The sequence below is a fragment of the Papaver somniferum genome, chromosome 1 (assembly GCF_003573695.1).
Source record: "Papaver somniferum cultivar HN1 chromosome 1, ASM357369v1, whole genome shotgun sequence".
NCBI classification, from domain to species: domain Eukaryota; kingdom Viridiplantae; phylum Streptophyta; class Magnoliopsida; order Ranunculales; family Papaveraceae; genus Papaver; species Papaver somniferum.
Genome location: NC_039358.1, coordinates 222,302,201 through 222,323,661, shown reverse-complemented (window position 1 = coordinate 222,323,661; position 21,461 = coordinate 222,302,201). Strand labels below are relative to the sequence as shown.

At 37.5% G+C, this 21,461-nt stretch overlaps 1 protein-coding gene across 1 annotated transcript; it reads left to right on the top strand.

Annotated features, from left to right (window-relative positions):
• Positions 1-551: 551 nt before the first annotated feature.
• Positions 552-10,015, top strand: LOC113360921. The gene is made up of 8 exons (XM_026604347.1): positions 552-641; positions 5,888-5,955; positions 6,423-6,481; positions 6,846-6,880; positions 7,037-7,098; positions 7,401-7,461; positions 9,008-9,143; positions 9,237-10,015. The coding sequence occupies exons 1-8, from the start codon at positions 552-554 to the stop codon at positions 10,013-10,015; spliced, it is 1,290 nt and encodes a 429-aa protein (XP_026460132.1).
• The last annotated feature ends 11,446 nt before the right edge of the window (positions 10,016-21,461 follow it).

Here is a 21,461-nt window from a genome sequence, read left to right as displayed (position 1 = left end):
ACAATACCTCATAGTAGAAAGGGCTGGCAGGGTTGTATAGAGGAAAGCGAAGGCCAAGTTCCAACTTCCCACGAGTGACGATGATCGCCTCGGACAACTTCTCATATTTATCGACATCGGTCTTCTTTAACACACCCGTTTGGCCCGAGACTAGGGTCACTTCAGAGTTTTGAAGACCGAATTCTTCCTTCAACTGTTCAATAAACTCATCATCAGACAAGTCTTTGGAGACTCTCTTATCAGCCCTACATGAAAAAGAGGGAGAATCATCAGGAAAAAGGGAATTTATAGCACGATAATCGTGATGGGAAGGACTCTCAATCCAAAATAGGGAATCAAGAGAAACAACATCGCCCTCGGAGAAGGTATCACTCACACACCTTTTTTCAATCATTGACGGCGAAGAAGTATCCATGGAAGAAAGCGAACGGAGAGATACGAACGTTGGTGAAGAGAGAAGCAAAAGGAAGAACTAACCACGACTGTCGCAAACCTCACCAACAAAAACAGCAAAGCCGAAGACGGAGAAGATAAGAGAATCACAGGAATTAATGGCGTCGGTAAAGTGGGAGGAAAAGAAAAAAGAAGAACATCACTTGGTTTCTCTGAAAAATGGCGAGCAAAGAAAAGAGAACATGAAGGTAGGTATTTATAGGGTGCAGCGCCTCAACCGACAACAACAGTTACAAGTCATAAAGGGAGAATTAGTAGGAGACTGCATGGCGGAATTCTCGGCATGCTTGAGGACATGGGAAGATGGAGCGATTTTCTTTCCCTCGTGCCAAGCACACGAGCGAAAGAAGGGGCATAAATGTAGGTGTAGATAATCCACAGGGATAGGTGGCAAGATCCTAAGATGTGATACACCAAAGAACAAAGAGCGGTGAAGCACAAGATAGAACCAAACGGCGCAAAGAGCGAGGTATCACGTGGGTCCAATAGTTTTCGGATGTGACGTGACCCTTATCCTCTGACAGGTCGGCCGAACAATCAGAAAGCACTCGGTCAGACGAAGGAAGATGGTCAAACAAAGAAACGATAAGAAAGAAGGGAGACATCGTGTTAACCAGACGATTAAGACTCGGCCTCGGGTGAAGAACTATCGGTCAAACCAGAAAGTCGGGTGAGCAGTGAAGGTCCGATAGGGAACAACTAAATTGATGTAATGTGACCAACATTGTAATTCTGTTGTATGTCGACCTTGGCCTATAAATATAAGGGCAGGTCGAGAGAGAGGCAGGTTGAAAGGGAGAGAAAGAAGACACTACATTTGAGAGTTTGAGAGTTACACCATTGAGAAGGAGAGTTTGAGAGTTACACAATTTGAGAAGGGGAGAACACCTTGTAATCAAAGAAAAGAAATAATAACATTCATTCTTTCACCCCGTGGACGTAGGTAATCATACCGAGCCACGTATATCTTTGTGTCTATGTTTGTTGAACATCTTGACTTAGTTTTAACTCATCTTCTATACAATTGGATGTAGTGTGTGGTTTTATGCCACTGCAATAATGATTGAGAACTTATTTATGGAAGAAGGACGTGAAGAATTTGAGATAATGGTAAATTTCCAATTTATGTTAAATTGTGTATGTAAATGGTGGACTTTTTAAATTTGCAACTTGTCAGTAGAGAGATTGATACATACGTACATTTAATTTTAATGGTGATAGGTTGGTGACATAACCGGAAAATCCACTGCAACCACCAAAAATGAAACAAGTTACTTCTGACCTAGGTATGAGTCGGTGGACCAGGTCCAGCTGGAATTTTTCTGTAACATACAAGAACAAACAATATCGCTATAGGGAGGGACGAGGGACCGAAATGCTGGAATTAGTTGCCAGCTACAAACAAACAGTCTAGGACCTCCTCAACAGCCGGAGGCGGTGGGTTGTTGTAAGGCCGGTGGTTCCTGTCAAGTGCAGTCTCCAGATGTTTAGTTGCCTAAAATAGCCCTTGGAGTAGGGTTTCCAATGTCGGCAGTTGGCACCAGGGAGGCCTTTACTCATTATCTCTCGCTCTATACGTTCTTTCTCTTTTCTACTGTCTTGGTTGATGGCTAGAAGCCCAAAGCAATAGCGTGAACATTGAGATACTCGAGAGGAGAAGATGATGTTTTGGATGTCTAATGTAATGTCACTTGACTTGACATGGTGGTGGTAGTACTGTTCTGTTCTGCTTGTAAAATTTAAAACAAAATTTGTTGGAATCATGTACTACTAAAGGTTATGAGAGGCAAAGAGAGGCTGTTTAATGCATGGCAACTCACTAATTGGACTGATTACTGGAACCTCCCGGCATTATTAGCAACATCCACGACAAGATGAGCAACATTCTCAGGGCGTACAGTTGTTTGTCGGTTAAGCATCCTCTTCTTTATACAGCGTCTTTTTCCGACCATTGGAAAACTGACAGTGAAACCGGTGGATGCAATAGCCAATAGCTTTTTTGTTTCTGAAATGCCTAGGGCTGAACATGGTTTCAGTTTTCCGCTGGAACCGGACCGAACCAGACCAATTAGGAAGAAACCTAAACCGAACCATTTACTAATGGATTGGTTATGGTGTACAAAGTGGAAAATCGATAGTGTTGGTTTTGGTTTGGTTTGACCTCTAAAATCGAACCAAAAACCATTGGATAACCGATTAATTTTTAAATTTAGTTTCTACCTTGATTTACAAGTGTTAGATTCTACCCATTGATTTAGAGGATAAATAGAAACTCTAAATCTAAATATTTCATTATGATACTCTCCCTCTTTCTCTTTCTCCTTCTCTCAGTCGCCTCCCTTCTCCACCCCTAACTACAACAGTCACTACTGCTACTCGACTTTCTTCTTCCCTTATTTATTCTTTTTTGTTTGTCAATAACTAAATTAAGATATATTATATATCTTCTTTTGATCTCTAGATTTAGAGTAAGCTTTAACTATTCTTGATATTTATTTATTTATTTGTCTGTAAACTTGTGTAAACCAATACTATCGGCAGCTACGATTTTTTTATCTGTAAATTTGTGTATTTTTGTTTGTTTGAGTCGTTTGACATAACTATTGGTTAACCAAAAACCACTGGAACAAACCGAAACCGGCTGGAACCATTTGAAAACCGAACCGATGGTTAATGGATTGGTTTGACTTAGATTTTTAGAAACCGATAGTATTGGTTTCGATTTTGGTTTGGCTAGAAACCGAACCAAAACCGACCATGAACAGCCCTAGAAATGCCGGTATGCCCAACCAAAAATGTAAAAGAACAAGAGAGTTTCTCTGGGTGAGATTTCACACAATTACCAAATGATTTCTTCTGACCTTACATCTTTATTGCGTATCCCTAGTTACTTTAGCTCACAGTTGATGATTTTTTTTTACTTTTTTTTTTGATGAGCAACTTTTGTCACAATCTAGAGCCGTTAAAATTTCGCTCGGTCATCAAAAATTCGGATTTTGGGTCCTATGTTCCCCGGGGAGTTACCCTTAACCGGGTGGTGATGTCTAAAAAAGAAGAGGTAGGTTGAGAATTTTGTAGGGCACCCATAAGTGTGTCCGATTCGATCCAGTTTCGTTGGGATTTGGAGTCAATAACACTAAAGAAGATGACGTAGGCTAGTTCTTATGTGTGTGGCAAACTAAAAAGTTTGCCATTTGTAGAAATTGACGTTTAATCCCATATTAGTTGGGCTTTAGACACTCTAGTCCATCGTTTTCAGACCTAGTATTCGCTAGTCCAATTTTACAAAACCTAGAACAATTTAGTCCTTTTTTAGACGAGTTAGTCCAAATGGAAGCCGATTTAGGAAATGCGATTTTTCGTTATTTCCCTAGTTACTCTTTTGATGTTTCAGTATTCAATTCTTTTGGATCTTTAGATTTTCTTTTGGGGAGAGACAGAGCCAGAAGCGATTTAGTATTGTTGTTCTTCAGCTGAGATTCTTACTTCGTGTCACCGTTTGATCTTTTTCGTTTTATGTTTATTTGATTGATTTCTTCATTTGTTCTTGTTCGATTTTCAAGGTTTGATTTGTTTATGGAAATCTCAAATTTAGTTTATTCAACTTCATTTAGCCCTCGATCTTGTCCTGCATCAGTTATTCTTCCTTCCATTTACTGAAATCTCAGATTTTCCGTTTTGTTTAATGTCGTTGATATGTAAATCGCAGGAGTGAGTTTAGTTACAACTAACCGAAAGACATGAACGAAGAAGATCTGATTGCATCTGTTAAGAACCATAAGTTACATACACATTATTTTGTTAATTTTACCTTTTAATTGCTAATATATGTGAATTTAGTCTCATCTCTCTATTTAGATCTATATTCTCTGTCGGAATCCGCTAAACCTCAATTTGAAATCTCTATAATCTTCACTCGGCTGTAAGCTTTTATGTTATTTTCAATCAAATCAAATAATAATGTTAGTACTTTGAAAGAACTATAATATCAGAGGCTATCTTATATAATGATTGAGCTTATCTCATATACGTACTTTACACTGGTTAATATGTTGTATTTACAAACTTTTTTTTTTATGTTTTACAGTCTGACTGTCTGAGCATCCTGAAACGAATTCCTTTGTATTGATTTTTTTGAATTCATTTAAGGTTTAAGATGTGGATAGTAAAATGGGCAAACAGTTCCTATTTCTATAGGACTCGCATTATTTACAGCATACCAAAATCACTCACCAAAGTGTAATTAGGACATTTACCACTTTTTTTTAGTTGCACAAAAAATGCAATTAAATCCGCTCGTAACCTAGGCATGGGAAGTCAAAAGTGGCAATCATCCCAAAGACGTCTTCTCTACCCAAACATTTTCCATGATCTGTAGTCACCATACACTCTTGCATGCCCACTATTTATGTATCGATCAGTAGACATGATAGTATTATGCTAATTGACTCTAGATTCTTTGTTTGATGGTGTAGTCAAAAAACTTGCAAATTATACTGCATTCTGGAATATGACATATCTAAAAGTTCCTAACTTAGTTCTTGCTTTCTTGCGAGCAAGACCCCTAGCATTCCAATAACAATTTAGGTTTGGCATTTCAGCCTCATTTTTTAGTACACTCACTGTTCGCATTTCTGGCTTCCACTGTTGTCTCTTGGAAGATTATGTTTTATGTGATGGTCCAAAATTAATAAGGTATTCGAGATGTATCATGCATGTATGTTTTATGTGATGTATAAGTGTGCATATTAGTGCACCTGTAGTACAAGTGTACATATTGGTGCACCTGTTATATGGTGATTTAGAGGAGGATTTGAAGTGGTTTCAGCTTAGAAGAACAAAGAATGTTGTAGTTTTAGCATCTCGTATGATTGGGTTTGAATTTGTGTTGGATTTGCGCTGAATTCTTGATCTGAGAATCAGTCAAAAGAAGTTATTGAATGCCAAATTTGTTTTCGTGGGTATGTGCCATGAATTCAGGTGTCCGCATTGGACAGACTGAGATGGGTTTCAGCGATTGGTAAGAACAGAAGAGCTGGGTACATATTTGTTTAGGAATCAATGACGGTGGTAGCTTTAGGTTGCTGGTTTGTTACGAAATTGGTGGTTTATTCTAAGAGGAATGGAATTCCTCTGAAATTGAAGTTGGTAATAGTTAATCGATGAAGCTTTTTAATTTAAAGAGTGTGAATTAGCAATTCCATCTGATGTCAGCCATGCGATTCTCATAGGCGATGAATGACAATTACCTGCAATGGTTCATCTTAATTTATATTTCTTACTTTGAATGAGCTTTTAATAAGACTACTTGACTTGTTGTTTTATTCCTCATAGTTAGATTTCGGTACAAGTTGATTTCGATAGAACTCTCTTTGACAAATTAGTATTTACAACGAAATTGACCATTTCTTGTAAATAATCATTGTGTTTGCAGGTTAAAGTTGATATGGGTCAACCTGTACTTAGGATGTACCTACCAAATTACCAGCCAACAAGGACCAAGTTGTGGTGAAGGCAGGACTTGAAATTGTTGGTGCAACCTGGAATGTGACATGTGTTAGCATGGGGAATCCTCATTGTGTTACTTTCTCCACAAGTGAATGCAAGGTACGCATTTTTGGAGGAAATTAGTAACACCAAATTTCATGCATCATTCCCTATGTTCCTTTACCATGTTACCGTTGATCTCCGAGAATGCTCCTTAGCACTCCGGCCTTCTTTAATATATCAGTGCAACATCTCATAATAGTGTTTGAACATAATTTGCTGGTTGGCGACTTAAAGTTATCAGAGATTGGTCCGAAATTTTAGTATCATGAAGTATTTCCTGCTCGAACTAATACTGATTAGTTTATTCAGTTCCTTATTTATCACTGACAGCCTTTGATTCTCCATTTTCTATTAACACATGGTTTCCTTTTTAATTTGAAAAAGTTCATATGATTCTTTTTCTTCTTCTTCATTTTCAGAGTTGTGCAAGTGTTATCTCGTTTACACCTGAAAATGCGAGTCTGGGAGCGTGGTGCAAGTAAGTGATGCACTTAAAACTTTTTTTTATGCTGGATTTACTTGAGCAAGGAAGTTCACTGTCAATTTTGAATCTGGGTTGCAACTTGCAACTCTATATTCTTAATTGCATTTCACATGTCTAGATGTCCAGAGTCCTTGCATAGGTTGCAGTATCCATTGTGTTGGATCCTATGGGATTATTTATTTAGTTGGACCCTATGGGATTATTTATTTATGGGATTAGTTATTTAGTTGGACCCTATGGGATTATTTATTTAGTTGGACCCTATGGGATTATTTATTTGGTATTCTAAGCTTGCAGATAGAATCACTTGGGTAAACATTTTTTTTTTTATGTGTATCTGAAATGAGTATTAATGTAGGAGCAACACTAGCATGTGGAAAGCACAGTGTACAAGTTAGTGCACCATGGAAAAAAATAAAGGGATAAGCTTATGTTTGCGTACAAATGAGGCGTAAGCTTATGACGGCTAGGTTACAATAACACTTCCTTTCTCTTTTTTTTTTGGTTCTCAGGTTTCATTTGGTATTAACAATTTAACATTATTGATAGTTTGATCTTGCTAGAATGACTGATTATGGAGGTGGGTGGCCTAGTGCTCATGCAACTTTCTGGTATTATGGATAAGATAACAAACTTTATAAATGTAAGGTTTCATGTGGTCAGTGTTTCATTTTCTTTATAAAGTTTTGGGAAATTTCGTTTTGATGTTTTAACTATGTTAATTTCTTGTTCTTGGTTTTCTCAATTTTAGGTTACTGAATTGTGTTGATATTAAATTGTTAATGTGTACATAATTGTACACATGTTGATTTTTAATGTGTACATAGTTGTACACCTATTAATCGTTAATGTGCAAATAATTGGACATGAGTATACATGTAAAAATAAGTCTGTGTTTGGTTATGAATTACAGTTTCTCTGCATGCTTTGCGAGGGTGTACATGTTGGTGCACCAGTGGAATTCCCATGAAAAAGTAGGTTCGTGGGTGGTTATGAATGATTGGTTTTATGCATGTTTTGCAAGGGTGTACACATCGGTGCATGTTTGTATTTTCCATGAAAAACTAGGTTGTGTGTGGTTATGAATGATCGGTTTGGTGCATGTTTTGCAATGACGTACATATTGCTGCACCTATGTTCTTTCCATGAAAAATTAGGTTTGTGGGTGGTTATGAGTGATTGGTTTTATGCATGTTTTGCAGGGGTGTACATATTGGTGCACTTGTGTAAATCCCATGAAAAATAGGTTTCCCATGTTTTACAGCGGCGTACGTATTGGTGCACCTTGTAATTCCCATGAAAAAAATAGGTTTGCGTGTGGTTGTGAATGATCGGCTTTATGCATGTTTTGAAGCGGTACACATATTAGTGCACCTGTGTGATTCCCATGAAAAAGTAGGTTTGTGTGCTATTATGAATGATCGTTTTTATGCATGTTTTTCAAGGGTGTATATATTGGTGCGCCCAGTGAAATTCCCATAAAAAAAATAGGCTTTTGTGTGGTTATGAATAATCGGTTTTATGCATGTTTTGTAGCGTTGTACACATTGGTGTAGCAGTGTATTTTCCATGAAAAAGTAGGTTTGTGTGTGGTTATGAAGGATCGATTTTAGGTATGTTTTCGCAGGGGCGAACATATTGGTGCACTAATGTAATTCTCATGAAAAAATAGGTTTGTGTGGGATTATGAATGATCGATTTCATACATATTTTTTTGTAGGTGTCCACAAAGTAGTGCATGTGAAAAAATGACTCCATAAGCTTAAGTAAATTTTATGCATGTTTATTTTCTTGTACACATTAGATCGGATAAAGAAAAATAAATTTTTAGAAAATGAAAATTATAGTCATATGAGTACTCTTTTGGCAGGTCTCGGAAAGAGCCTAAGTGGTGCTTAGGTGGATGATTCGAGTTGTATGTGGTGTGCAAACCGCTAGCGGCCCAGTCTCAACCACTATCGGTCTCTTTAAAACCGGCCGGTCTTGTAACCGTCGGTTATTAAACAGTGAAATAACAGCTATTCCCCCCCCCCCCCCCCCCCTCCACGTTTCCCGATAAATTACACCCACTCAATTCAATTTAATCACACCTAATTTTCTCATTAAATCTATCTTACTCGCTCTTACTCTTTTATATCTTAATCATCTGTTTAATTTTTTTTTCTTCAACTCAATGGATATGGATTCTTCTGACGAAGAAGTGTGTTTCATATGGATCAATTTGAAGAACAACAACGAATATTCGTTCAGGCGTTGAATCAAATTGATGATGAGTCATATGAAGATCAAGAACTAACCAACAACTTGATGCAGCTATATTCATTGGGGAAAATACCTAGAGATCCAGAGCCAAGAGAAGTCTTCACGAGAAGATATACGTACCGGGGTCGGGATGAATGGCACGAGAAGTTGATGCACGATTATTTTCTTCCTGACTGTGTGTTCTCTGATGAAAATTTCCAAGGCCGATTCCGCATGCCTAGACATTTGGTGCTAAAGATTATTGGTGAGCTTTGTCAGGTAGAACCTCAATTTAATTATCAGTACGATGCACTGAATATTAGGGGTCATAGCCCTGAACAAAAGGTTACTTCGGCTTTGAGGATTTTAGGATATGGCAGACCTCCAGATTCTAATGATGAGTACCTTCGCATTGGCAAAACAACTGCATACAAGTATGTTGCGTTGTTTTGCGAAACAATGATTAATCATTTTGGTCCTACCTATTTACGAAAACCAACTGATGCAGATGTTAGAGAAATATTAAAGCAGAATCAGGAAAGGGGATTTTCTGGAATGCTGGGTAGTCTTGACTGCATACATTGGGTATGGACCGGATGCCCTACCTATTGGGCCGGTCAGTATAAGGGTCACTACACAAAACCAACAGTGATCCTTGAGGCTGCTGCTTCTTATGATCGTTGCATATGGCACGCTTTTTTTGGTCTCTCGGGATCTCAAAACGATATAAATTTTGGACAAAAATCGCCTTTGTTTGAAGATTTAAAGTATGGAATTTCTCCTCAGGTAAATTTCAGTATCAACGGGAATCACTACACTCATGGCTATTATCTTGCAGATGGAATTTATCCAAAATGGTCAACTTTAGGTCAATGTTACTGTCAGCCACCTGCCGGTGAAATGGGTCGTTCATACTCGTATTTCAATAGTAAACAGATGAATCTGAGAAAGGATTTGGAACGGGCTTTTGGAATTCCGAAGCGGAAGTTCGCAATCATTTGTGGGCCTTATCGTGGTTTAAGTGCTCGTGAAATGCATAAGACTATGCTGACTTGCATCATTATGCATAACATGGCTATCCAGGAGACTCGTCGTAATAAGAAATGGACTAACCATCAAGATGAAGACTTAAGGCCTGAGATTATACCAGCTAGAGGATTACCTGCAAGGAACTATGCGCAAATGACCAGTCAAATTGAGAACAGAACTCTGTATAACAGGTTGAGGGAAGATCTCAGAGTGGATCTGTGGGCTGAGTTTGGAAGAGATGGGGGACGAATTGAGTAGTGTTTGTTTCATTTGTTTTTTTTATTATTGTTTCATTTGTTATTTATTTTCATTTTCTTAAATTGTTTAAGTTTCATTTGTTTTTTATTTTTATTTTTTTAAATTGTTTAAGTTTCATTCGTTGTTCCATAATTTTGTTTTTTAAGTTTAAATCATTTAACAGTCATTAAAAGCAGCGGTCTAGACTTAATCGCTAGCGGTCTAGACTCAACCGCTAGCATTCCTTATAAATCTTTCACTTCATCCGTTTCAAACTCACACATTACTTCTTCTCTACAAAAACTTCTCTACTTTCTGGTTAAAATATGGATGATCCTAGATTCACTGAAGATGAAGATTTATCTCTTTGTACAAACTATGTAATACACTACCCGAAGAGAGGTGAAGAACGACGGATTAACGGTTTACCTAGTATGAGTTATTTGGGTAAAATTCATGATGCCTTCTGCATAGAGACATGTAATCCTCATAACCGGGATCGTGCTGCTTTGTTTTGCCGATTCATGGATATCAAAAAAGAGGTTGTGGATTTTATAGCTATGAAAAGGATTGTCACTCGATATCGTCTTAGAGGTGAGACCAATGTTGAATTGGGAATACGAAGTCGAGACGAGTGGCGAAGATGGAAACAAAAAGATTTCGAATGCGAAGTGCATTACCAAATTCTTAAGGAGTTTTTAATAACTCGTATGAGATGTTAGGCTTAATAATGTTTTCATGGATGTTGTCAAGTTTAAGTTTTAATGTAATGCAGTAAAATTAGTTTAAGTTTTAATGTAATGCAAAAAAATTAGTTTAAGTTTTAATGTAATGAAAAAAGTATAACAATTTGTAATGAAAAAACCAGAACAATTTCATTCACCATAACCAAACTACTACATATTCATTTAAATTAAAGCTGATACATTAATTAATTAAGTGGCACTACTTCATCGTCGTCTTCATCATCCTCATCTTCAGCTTGAACCCCAAATTGTTTTTCCATGTTTCTCTTGTTTCTTTTTTCATCCAATTCCTCTGTTAACCTGTCCATCTCCATCTCCCATGCCATGAATTGTCTGGGATTCATTTTTTCGGTGTTTGCATTTAGAATCTTATTCTTGTCATAGTCTGAAACAAATTTTTCTTGAGTTAGTCGATGTTTTTTCATCTCCTTAATCAAGAACTTGCGATCTACAACTCTTTGTTTTTCGACGACCTTCTGATGCTCTATCAAAGTTTCCATAGTACTACTACCTCCTTCACTTGTTTCTCCTTCTTGGGAAGATTTTCTCGCTGCTCTTGCATGATTTCTTCCTAATAATTTTCTCTTAATTGCAGTATTGACATTCAAGTTGGAATTGTTGTTTCTGGTGGTTTCTGGTGAAGAAAATGGATTATCTGAAGGGGGGGGGGGTGGTGAGATGATTGAGATGGTTGTGAAGATGGCGTTGAAGGTGAAGAAGTGTATGGTGAACTTGCAGGTACATTCTGCATGTTTGCTAACACTTCTGGATTATATTTAGGCAACACTTTCAAAATATGATAACAACTTTCATAAGCAAAATTTATCCCATGTTTATGGTGCCAATCAGTTCGGCACTTTCGTTCGACATCAACATCGACAAGACCGCTCTCTCGACCACGAGCAGCTTGCATTAGAGCAGCGACATACAAGGCAATTTGGGCGTTGATTGTAACAAAGCGACCGGATAATCCATTTGCATCACGCTCGTTGATGTTCATAGTTTCTTCACGAAATTTAGCAAATATGTTATCCACAACTTGGTAGATTGTTGACTGGCACCATCGATACTATCTTGTGTAAAGAACACAGTTTCTGCAAATGCTTTCATCTTCGGCTACGGTATTTGGACCCCCAATCTTCTTCTTTTGTTGCTTAGATTGAGACATATTAAAGAAATTATACAATACAAGTGAATGAAATAGTTAGATGATGAAATTTGTTTTAGATTAACAAATGTGAAATTTATTTTAGATTAACGGTGCAAACTAAACTGGCCGGTCTTACAAAACCTGGTAGCGGTGTAGCGAACACCGAGCGGTCGAGACTCGACTGCTCGGTAGAAACTTGACCTGACCTGGCTAAGTGGCAAATTTGCCACTTAGCCAGGCCAGTTTGTCAATTTGCCCCCTCCATAGTAGGTGCTTAAATGGCAAACAATCATGTTTGCCACACCCATAGGAAGGGGCCTAAGTATTTACAACATTTTGCAAAGACATTATAACCGTGTGACGATTTTGTGAACCGGATTATCAAAATGTTATCATTTTAAGATTATTTAAGATTATGGAATTTGAAATTTAGTTGTTGGATACGTAATATTTGGCATTTAAGACATAATGTTCCCATGTATGGTTGTGAATATAGATGGGATGATTAATATTAATGTCAGATAGAGTTCTTTATTCTTGATTTTTGGCGTTTCTATGAATTAAATGATTGCTAAAGGATGACCGGAATTAGTAGGGGTACCATCTTATATAAGACAAGAAAATTGCATCTAATCCTAACCATCGGATCACTCGAACGGTACATCCTATTAAACCCTGTAACCCCTTGCTTTGTAATTTTGTTTCGGTAAAGTATCTCGACGATAATGCTTATGTTAAACATGAAACGGAAAATGTGTAAAAACCTGCATAGTACATATACCCTAAAATTCACTATTTAAACTCCTCAGAAAGTAACAGAATCACAGGTACATTAATAAATTTTTCAACAGTGAAATGTTGGTGACATCCACTGCAACCACCAAAAAGCAACAAATTACCCCTGACCTAGGTAGAGAGTCGGTGGACCAGGTCCAGCTTGTAGTTATCTGTAAGGTTAATCCCTATGGACAAGATTGAACTGCTAGATTGGTCAAAAAGTGTTGCAAATCGGGAAAAAAGTTAACACTATTTCTTGATACTTCTCTCTCCTACCAACTGCTCGCAGTTCAACTAGCAGCGAGATTGAAACGCTGAATCATTCAGCACTGAAAAAGTGATATAAACGCTGAAACAATGAACGCTAGATAAATGTTTTTGGTAGAGAAAGAAAGTGGGACGTATTTGAGAGGGAAAAGGTGGAGAAAGTGAGGGAAAAGGTGGAGAGAGAGAGAGGAAAAGGATGGAGAGAGAAATGATAATGATTAGTATAAAATCATGTAACGCTATTTGGTTCAGCGTTCAGCGCTGTTTTATCCAGCGTTTCGTTGCTAGATTAGAAATACCATAGGACTTAAGAGGTCGCCCTAGCTGACGTGGATGACCAATCTAACTGCTAGATATTTAGCCCATAGGGATTAGCCTAACAAGAACAAACAATATTGCCATAGGGACCGAAATGCCGGAACTAGTTGCCAACTACAAACAGTCTTGGACCTCACCTCAACATCCGTTTCCGATGAGTTGTAAGGCCGGTGGTTCCAGTCCAAAAATAGTCCTTGGACTCGGGTTTCTGATTCAATTTGCTGTCGGCAGTCGGCACCATGGACATTCATATCATGTTTACTTGGGAAAATGAAGGAGCGTAAAACGAAAGTTACTGATGCTTCCTTTCTCTTTTCTTCAGGTGTCCTTTAACTCAAGATTGCTAATAGGGTGTATCAGATTGCTTGGGTGTACCACTTTACATAATATGACAAAACAATCATCTGCCTTTGGGTTGGTACACTTCCAAGTAAACTGACATCCCCCATTAGCAACCTTGCTCTATATGCCTGTCTTGATTGATGACTAAAGCCTAGACCCATAGTGCGAACATTGAGAAAGTTGGGAGGCAGATGATATTTTCAATGTCAAATGTAATGTCACTTGACATAGTAAGTTGTGTTTTGATTGCAGAATTTTAAACAAAATTTGTTGGAACTACTACCAAAGGCCAAACGATATTGAGAATGAGAGGCAGAGAGGGTCTGTGCAATGCATAGCAACTCTCTAATTGGACCGATTACTGTGACCTCCCGACAAGGTGAGCAACATTTTTAGGGCATAGTCTGTCGGTTAAGCATCCTCTAGATTTTTACCGGTGATACTTTAGATTTTTAATTTTGTCTGTTGTGCAAAATTTTGTTGATGTTGTTTGCCTACTATATGCAAATGCACACTCCTCATACGCAAGAGCAAGTCTTGTAACTTCGATATTCTGTAGAGCACTGAGCACCCTTAAGATCTTACTGGGAAGTGTGTGCCCGATTCGATCCAATTTAGTTGGGATTTGGAGTCAAAAACACTATATGCAGCTGACATGAAAAGTTTTTAACTTCTTTTTCTATTGCGATATTTACTTGGGAAAACGTGGTAGCGTAAAACGAAAGTTAACGATGGCACCTTTCTCTTTTCTCAAGGGGGGCATTTAAGGAAAATTTGGGGTTATGTCCCATTTTCACTCAGAGCTCTAGCACCATCACTCAAATGTAGGGAAGGGATGGCACTTGAAAGGCAATCTTACTATGGTGTCCCCTCATCCTTTCCCTACACGAGACATGTATTCAGTATCTGTATGAATAGTGCCAAATGGGTACTCAGTGCGCGTTTTCTTTTTTATGGGAAAATATTTATCTAGGTAAAAAAATATTTTAGAGTAAAAATGAATATATCAAATAGGTAAAAAAAAACGAGTTTTAGTAAAAATAAGGAGTGAAAAAGGAAAGTTTTAAGATAAAAGTTTAAAAACCAGAAAAAAAATACGAGTACTCGGTATTCGTAAAGTGAAAAAGTAAACGGGTACTCAGTACCCGTGTGATTTCCGCCTTGTAGAGAAACATGTGAGTCTCCCTACATGAATAGAGACTTAGGAGACCATAGTACATGGGTTTTTGGAGTTTTGAGGGATGGAGAGGGATATCCCTCTCCATAGTGCTAGCTCTAATGCATTTGGGGATCTATCTCGTAACGGAAAGAAATAAGAAATCTATCCTAGCCGTCAGTAGAAACCGTTAAGTAGTCACTACTCAACACACGTGGGTTTACACGTGAGATTTAAATACTCTCGTGCCCCTCACCTCAAATGAGAACTAGTTATCCCCAACTCTCGTGCCCCTCCGCCTTGTAGAGAAACACCCGCTTCTCCTTCTCTCTCGTTTTCTTACTCTAAAAAACAAGAAAACATCTCTCACTGAAAAAAAAAAAAAAGGTCTTTGATTTCATCCAATCCATTAAATCTTTTTAAGGATAGTGTTACGTTACCACCATAATGTATCGTTTAATCAGCCATTACCAAAGAAAAAAAAAATCGATCAAACCCCGATCGCAGACAAGATATTATGCTGGCAAATTTATGAAGAAACAATGTATTCTTAAGATCTTCTTAAAGAATGTTATTCATGTTATTTTGCTTGTACTGAACATACTAGAAGAAAGATCTTCACTGCTATGAATTTCTTTATGCTTCGAGAAGACATAAAAGCATTCTTTTATGAATTCGGGGGTTTCGTCTTTTTAGATTTTGCTGTTATTAGGGTTTTAGTGGAATCAGGGACGGACTCAGGAATGATAAATCTTCTTTTAAGGCTCGTGCTAGAAGTCTTGGTCGAGTAGAATTTTTATTTTTATTTTTGGCTTGTGGACTGGAAAGGCTATCCGGGCTAAAGTCCCCTTTAGCCCAGCTATAGGTCCGTCAGTAAGTGGAACCAAGTTCTAGTTGTTTGATATAAATGTTACTTTTTTGTCGATTCACGCAGAATATAATCTATGTTGTTTTATACTTGCAATTGATGAATGGGTTCTCATTGATCATGTAGAAAGTTAGCTTTGTGAGTTTTATTTTATGGATTTGAATCCGAATTGTCAATGGAAGATGATCTATGTTTCTGCCATGGTTGTTGTGCTTAATAAAATGAAGAAGAGAAGAACTTACACAGAAGAATGAAGATGAACGGAAGGGTGTATGGAATATAGATGATTTGGTTAGGGAATTTGACCAGTCAATGATTGATTTTGACTACTTAGCATTTTTTTAGACGGCATGGGACAGATTTATTAATTTTTTCCGTTACGGTTCCAAACCCATTAGTGAAAACGGGACATATTTCCAATTTTTCCGCATTTAACTCGCTTTATCTCGCAGTCTCGCTCTGTGTATGTTTTTGCTCTTACTCTTTGTCTTGATTGATGGCTAAAAGCCTAAAACCATAGTGCGAGTTGAGATGGTGTTTTCGATGTCAACGTAGTGTTTTGCTTGCAAAATTTTAAAACAAAATTTGTTGGAATTGCTGCCAAAGGGTATATGACAGGCACAGAGTGTCTGTGTAATGCATTGCAACTCGTGGAAATCGAAAAACGGGGAACTTTGGTTTTATTTGTAAAATGGGGAATCGTTTCCCCTATAGTCTCTCCGCACTCTATCCCACGGGCGGTCTTTCACTTGTTCAGAACAAGACTCCTCCATTTCGATAGGGATAGACTCATTTAAAATCTATCCCATAACCCTTGCTCTTAATTTTAATGTAACCATGAATTTTGCTTTGTAATTTTGTGTCGGTGAAGTTTCTTGCTAACAATGTTTAGTCCAGCTGTAGGTCCGTCAGTGAGTGGAATCAAGTTCTAGTTGTTTGATATAAATGTTACTTTTTTATCGATTCAGGCAGAATATAATCTATGTTGTTTTATATTTGCAATTGATGAATGGGTTTTCATTGATCATGTAGAAAGTTAGCTTTGTGAGTTTTATTTTATGGATTTGAATCCGAATTCTCAATGGGAGATGATCTATGTTTCTGCCATGGTTGTTGTGCTTAATAAAATGAAGAAGAGAAGAACTTACACAGAAGAATGAAGATGAACGGAAGGGTGTATGGAATATAGATGATTTGGTTAGGGAATTTGACCAGTCAATGATTGATTTTGACTACTTAGCATTTTTTTAGATGGCATGGGACAGATTTATTAATTTTTTTCGTTACGGTTCCAAACTCATTAGTGAAAACGGGACATATTTCCAATTTTTCCGCATTTAACTCGTTTTATCTCGCAGTCTCGCTCTGTGTATGTTTTTGCTCTTACTCTTTGTCTTGATTGATGGCTAAAAGCCTAAAACCATAGTGCGAGTTGAGATGGTGTTTTCGATGTCAACGTAGTGTTTTGCTTGCAAAATTTTAAAACAAAATTTGTTGGAATTGCTGCCAAAGGGTATATGACAGGCACAGAGTGTCTGTGTAATGCATTGCAACTCGCGGAAATCGAAAAACGGGGAACTTTGGTTCTATTTGTAAAATGGGGAATCGTTTCCCCTATAGTCTCTCCGCACTCTATCCCACGGGCGGTCTTTCACTTGTTCAGAACAAGACTCCTCCATTTCGAAAGGGATAGACTCATTTAAAATCTATCCCATAACCCTTACTCTTAATTTTAATGTAACCATGAATTTTGCTTTGTAATTTTGTGTCGGTGAAGTTTCTTGCTAACAATGTTTAGTCCAGCTGTAGGTCCGTCAGTGAGTGGAATCAAGTTCTAGTTGTTTGATATAAATGTTACTTTTTTGTCGATTCAGGCAGAATATAATCTATGTTGTTTTATATTTGCAATTGATGAATGGGTTCTCATTGATCATGTAGAAAGTTAGCATTGTGAGTTTTATTTTATGGATTTGAATCCGAATTTTCAATGGAAGATGATCTATGTTTCTGCCATGGTTGTTGTGCTTAATAAAATGAAGAAGAGAAGAACTTACACAGAAGAATGAAGATGAACGGAAGGGTGTATGGAATATATATGATTTGGTTAGGGAATTTGACCAGTCAATGATTGATTTTGACTACTTAGCATTTTTTTAGACGGCATGGGACAGATTTATTAATTTTTTCCGTTACGGTTCCAAACCCATTAGTGAAAACGGGACATATTTCCAATTTTTCCGCATTTAACTCGCTTTATCTCGCAGTCTCGCTCTGTGTATGTTTTTGCTCTTACTCTTTGTCTTGATTGATGGCTAAAAGCCTAAAACCATAGTGCGAGTTGAGATGGTGTTTTTGATGTCAACGTAGTGTTTTGCTTGCAAAATTTTAAAACAAAATTTGTTGGAATTGCTGCCAAAGGGTATATGACAGGCATAGAGTGTCTGTGTAATGCATTGCAACTCGCGGAAATCGAAAAACGGGGAACTTTGGTTCTATTTTTAAAATGGGGAATCGTTTCCCCTATAGTCTCTCCGCACTCTATCCCATGGGAGGTCTTTCACTTGTTCAGAACAAGACTCCTCCATTTCGAAAGGGATAGACTCATTTAAAATCTATCCCATAAACCTTGCTCTTAATTTTAATGTAATCATGAATTTTGCTTTGTAATTTTGTATCGGTGAAGTTTCTTGCTAACAATGTTTAGTCCAAACATTGTGGCAGTGTGCTTGACTCGCCTATAGCACATCATAGCTATGGCCTATAAGGTGGCGAATACTTTTAGATTAGCTAGTGAGCGGAACACATTTATTCCTCATTCTAGCTAAGAAATAGTTGAATGATCGGATATTTGATTTTTTGAAAATTTGACATGGCTGAGAACTTTTTCTTCATGGAAGGATGTAAAATGTGAAGATTGAGATGGTGGAAATTACCAAGTAATGTTAAATTGCGTTGGGATTTAGAGGGATGCTTGTGATTTGTTGTGCATCATTTTTGGGGAGGGATATTTGGGATCCTTTCAGTTTTTAAGATTTTAGTTTTGAAAGCTACACCTACCCCTAAGAGCAACCACAGTCAACGACCAAAATCAAAAAACTGGACCAGATATCAATCACTATGGAACGGACCAAAGATCAAAAACTAGACTAAAACCAAAAACCAAACCATATTTGGTCTTTAGTTTGGTTTTGGTGGAGCGTAAATTAGGACTACGCCAGAAATGAGACGCAAATCTTACTTGCGTTCGATGTGGGGGGAATTTAGGACTATGTTCGAAATTCAGGCACAGATTAAAATTGCGTCCGTATGGAGTGAAGCCTAGACATCAGGCTCAGTTTAAAGTTGCGCCCACTCTGAGCTCTCTTTAAAGTTGCGCCCCACTTCAAGCGTTAGCATATCATTATGCTCCACCAAATTTACTCCTTCACCATAACGTCGCACCACAGACTAACCTATTTGTTTTAGTTTTTTTTGAGTTTTACTCTTTAGTTATGGTCGCACCACTGCTCTAAACTCAATTACTAGTTACTACTGGTTAAAGTTGCAACTTGTCTTGATAAAATAGAGATTTAGATACAAAATTATAAATGTCATTAAATTTTTTAGTAGAAATGACAAGTTAATAGACTCCTAAACTAGGAATCGGTGGACCAGGTCCAGGTACGGAGTTATGTGCATCTTAGGGGTGGCTTCTGCCCCCTATTTTTTGTTACTTCAGTAAAGACTCCTTGATGTTATTATTATTTTGAAGAAAAATCCTTTAATAAACCCCCCTAAATCATGTATTTTGTATGTTAGCCTCCCTTAGAAAATAAATTCTAGCTCCGTCCCTGACCAGGTCCAGTTATGTGGACCGGTCCTACCCTGCATGTTTTCAGTATGCCGTGTAAAGGAGTTCTCTTCTCACTACAGAAACGGTCTAGGACTTCAACACCCGGTGGTTCCAGGCATCTAATCGCCCGGAACAGTTCTTGCACTCGAGACTCGAGTTCCCAATTGAAATTTTATTTGCCGGCACATTCATATTTACTTGGGAATGTGCTAAATGCACTAGCGGAATTCGAAAGTTAATGGTCTCTTTTCTGATCATGATGATCTTGACTGGCTTTCTTTCGTTCCATATGTTTACACTCTCTTTTTTCTTTTGTCTTGGTTGCTTGCTAAAGCAATAGTGGGAACAGAGGAAACTTGTAGGAATTCTGGTAAATCCAATTGCTTTATTGTTTCTGGAATGTCGGTATGCCCGACCAAAAAGAAGAAGAAGATATTTAGTTCCTTTTGTTACCAAATTTCCTGGGTGAGATTTTTTACACAATTACCAAATGATTTCATCTGATAAGCCTTTACATCTTTATTGCGTATGCCTAGTTACTTTTTGCTCATAGATGTTTGTTTGTTTGTTGTTTTTTTTCAATGAGATCTAGAGCCGTTGATTGAAATATACTCGGTCATCACAATTCGAATTTTGGGTCCTATGTTCTCCGGCGTATTAACCATAACCAGGTGGTGATTTCTAAAATAAAGTTGTAGCGTTTGTTTCTTCTGTCAAAAAGAAAAGGTAGATTGAGAATTTTGTAGGGCACCAATAAGATCTTACTCAGAAGTGTGTCCGATTCGATCCAATTTGGTGGGGGATTTGGAGTTAAAAACACTAAAGCAGCTGATTTAAAAAGTTTTAGTTTCCTTTCTCTATTGCTTCTCAAACCTTAAAATGGTCGCACTATTTTAAAGTTGACTGAAAAACGATTATTTTGCAAATATATCTATCGTAACAATGTGGTCATTTTGTGAACTCGATTATGAAAGTGTGATCATCTTTTATAATAAGAAGAGAGAACGTATACATTTGGGAATGATTTATTTTTATGGGCTACGAGTCAAGTGATTATAAAATGGTGTCATGTACGGTGTGAATATAGATGGATGTATGTTTCAACTTTAAGAGTAGTTCCTATGGACTCAACAAAATAAGGATTTGTTTATTTTGATCCCATTATGGACTCAACATACATGAAAAACGGATGAAATGCCGGGCGATCGTGGCACAATCGCTGGCGTTTGAGCCAGAAACCCTGGCGTTTGTCTCACAAACGCCCGTTATTGCATCAAACGCCAACCTCTCTTCTTAAACCATCAGCGTTTGACAAAAAATCGCCAACGGCTAAATCTGGACGGCTGTAAATCCGTATCATCCAAAGGTTAGAATTTTGAGTTCTATAAATACCCATTTCAACTCCAAATTCACACATCTAGTCTTCTTTACTCTTTTTCTCTGGGCTTCAAAAAATTCTTCAATTCTTGAATTCAACAAATTTGTCGAAAGCAAATGTCTCGGCCCTTGTTAGTTCGGTGAGCTCTGTATACTGAAGAAGAAGATGAATCTATTTGTAGAAACTATATTTTTTTATTTACTCAGCTTGCTTCAGCAAACTATCCATGGGTGAATTTCTGGGTGGTTATTCACGATGAGTTATGCAATGACACCCGTAAGCCGAGTCGTCGTGCTATATGCGAAATAGAAAATCGTTTTGGTACAATTAAGAAAGAAGTAAATGAGTTTTTAGCTTTAATTATGCAAGTCAATCGATATAGACTGAGAGGTAAAACTGATGCTGAGATGGTAACAAGATCTTTGGCTGAATGGTGAAGATGGAAAAATGTAGCTTTTCGTTTCAAAAAATGTTTAGAAATCTTTAAGGTGTTGAACAATTTCAACCCCTTCTTTGTAATTGTTGTTCCACCTAGAAGTTCTCGTTGGTCATGCTAATGTAAGATGCTTAATTTTAAACATATGTAATTCAGTGAAGCTAATGTAAAACGCTTAATTTTAAACCAATGTAGTT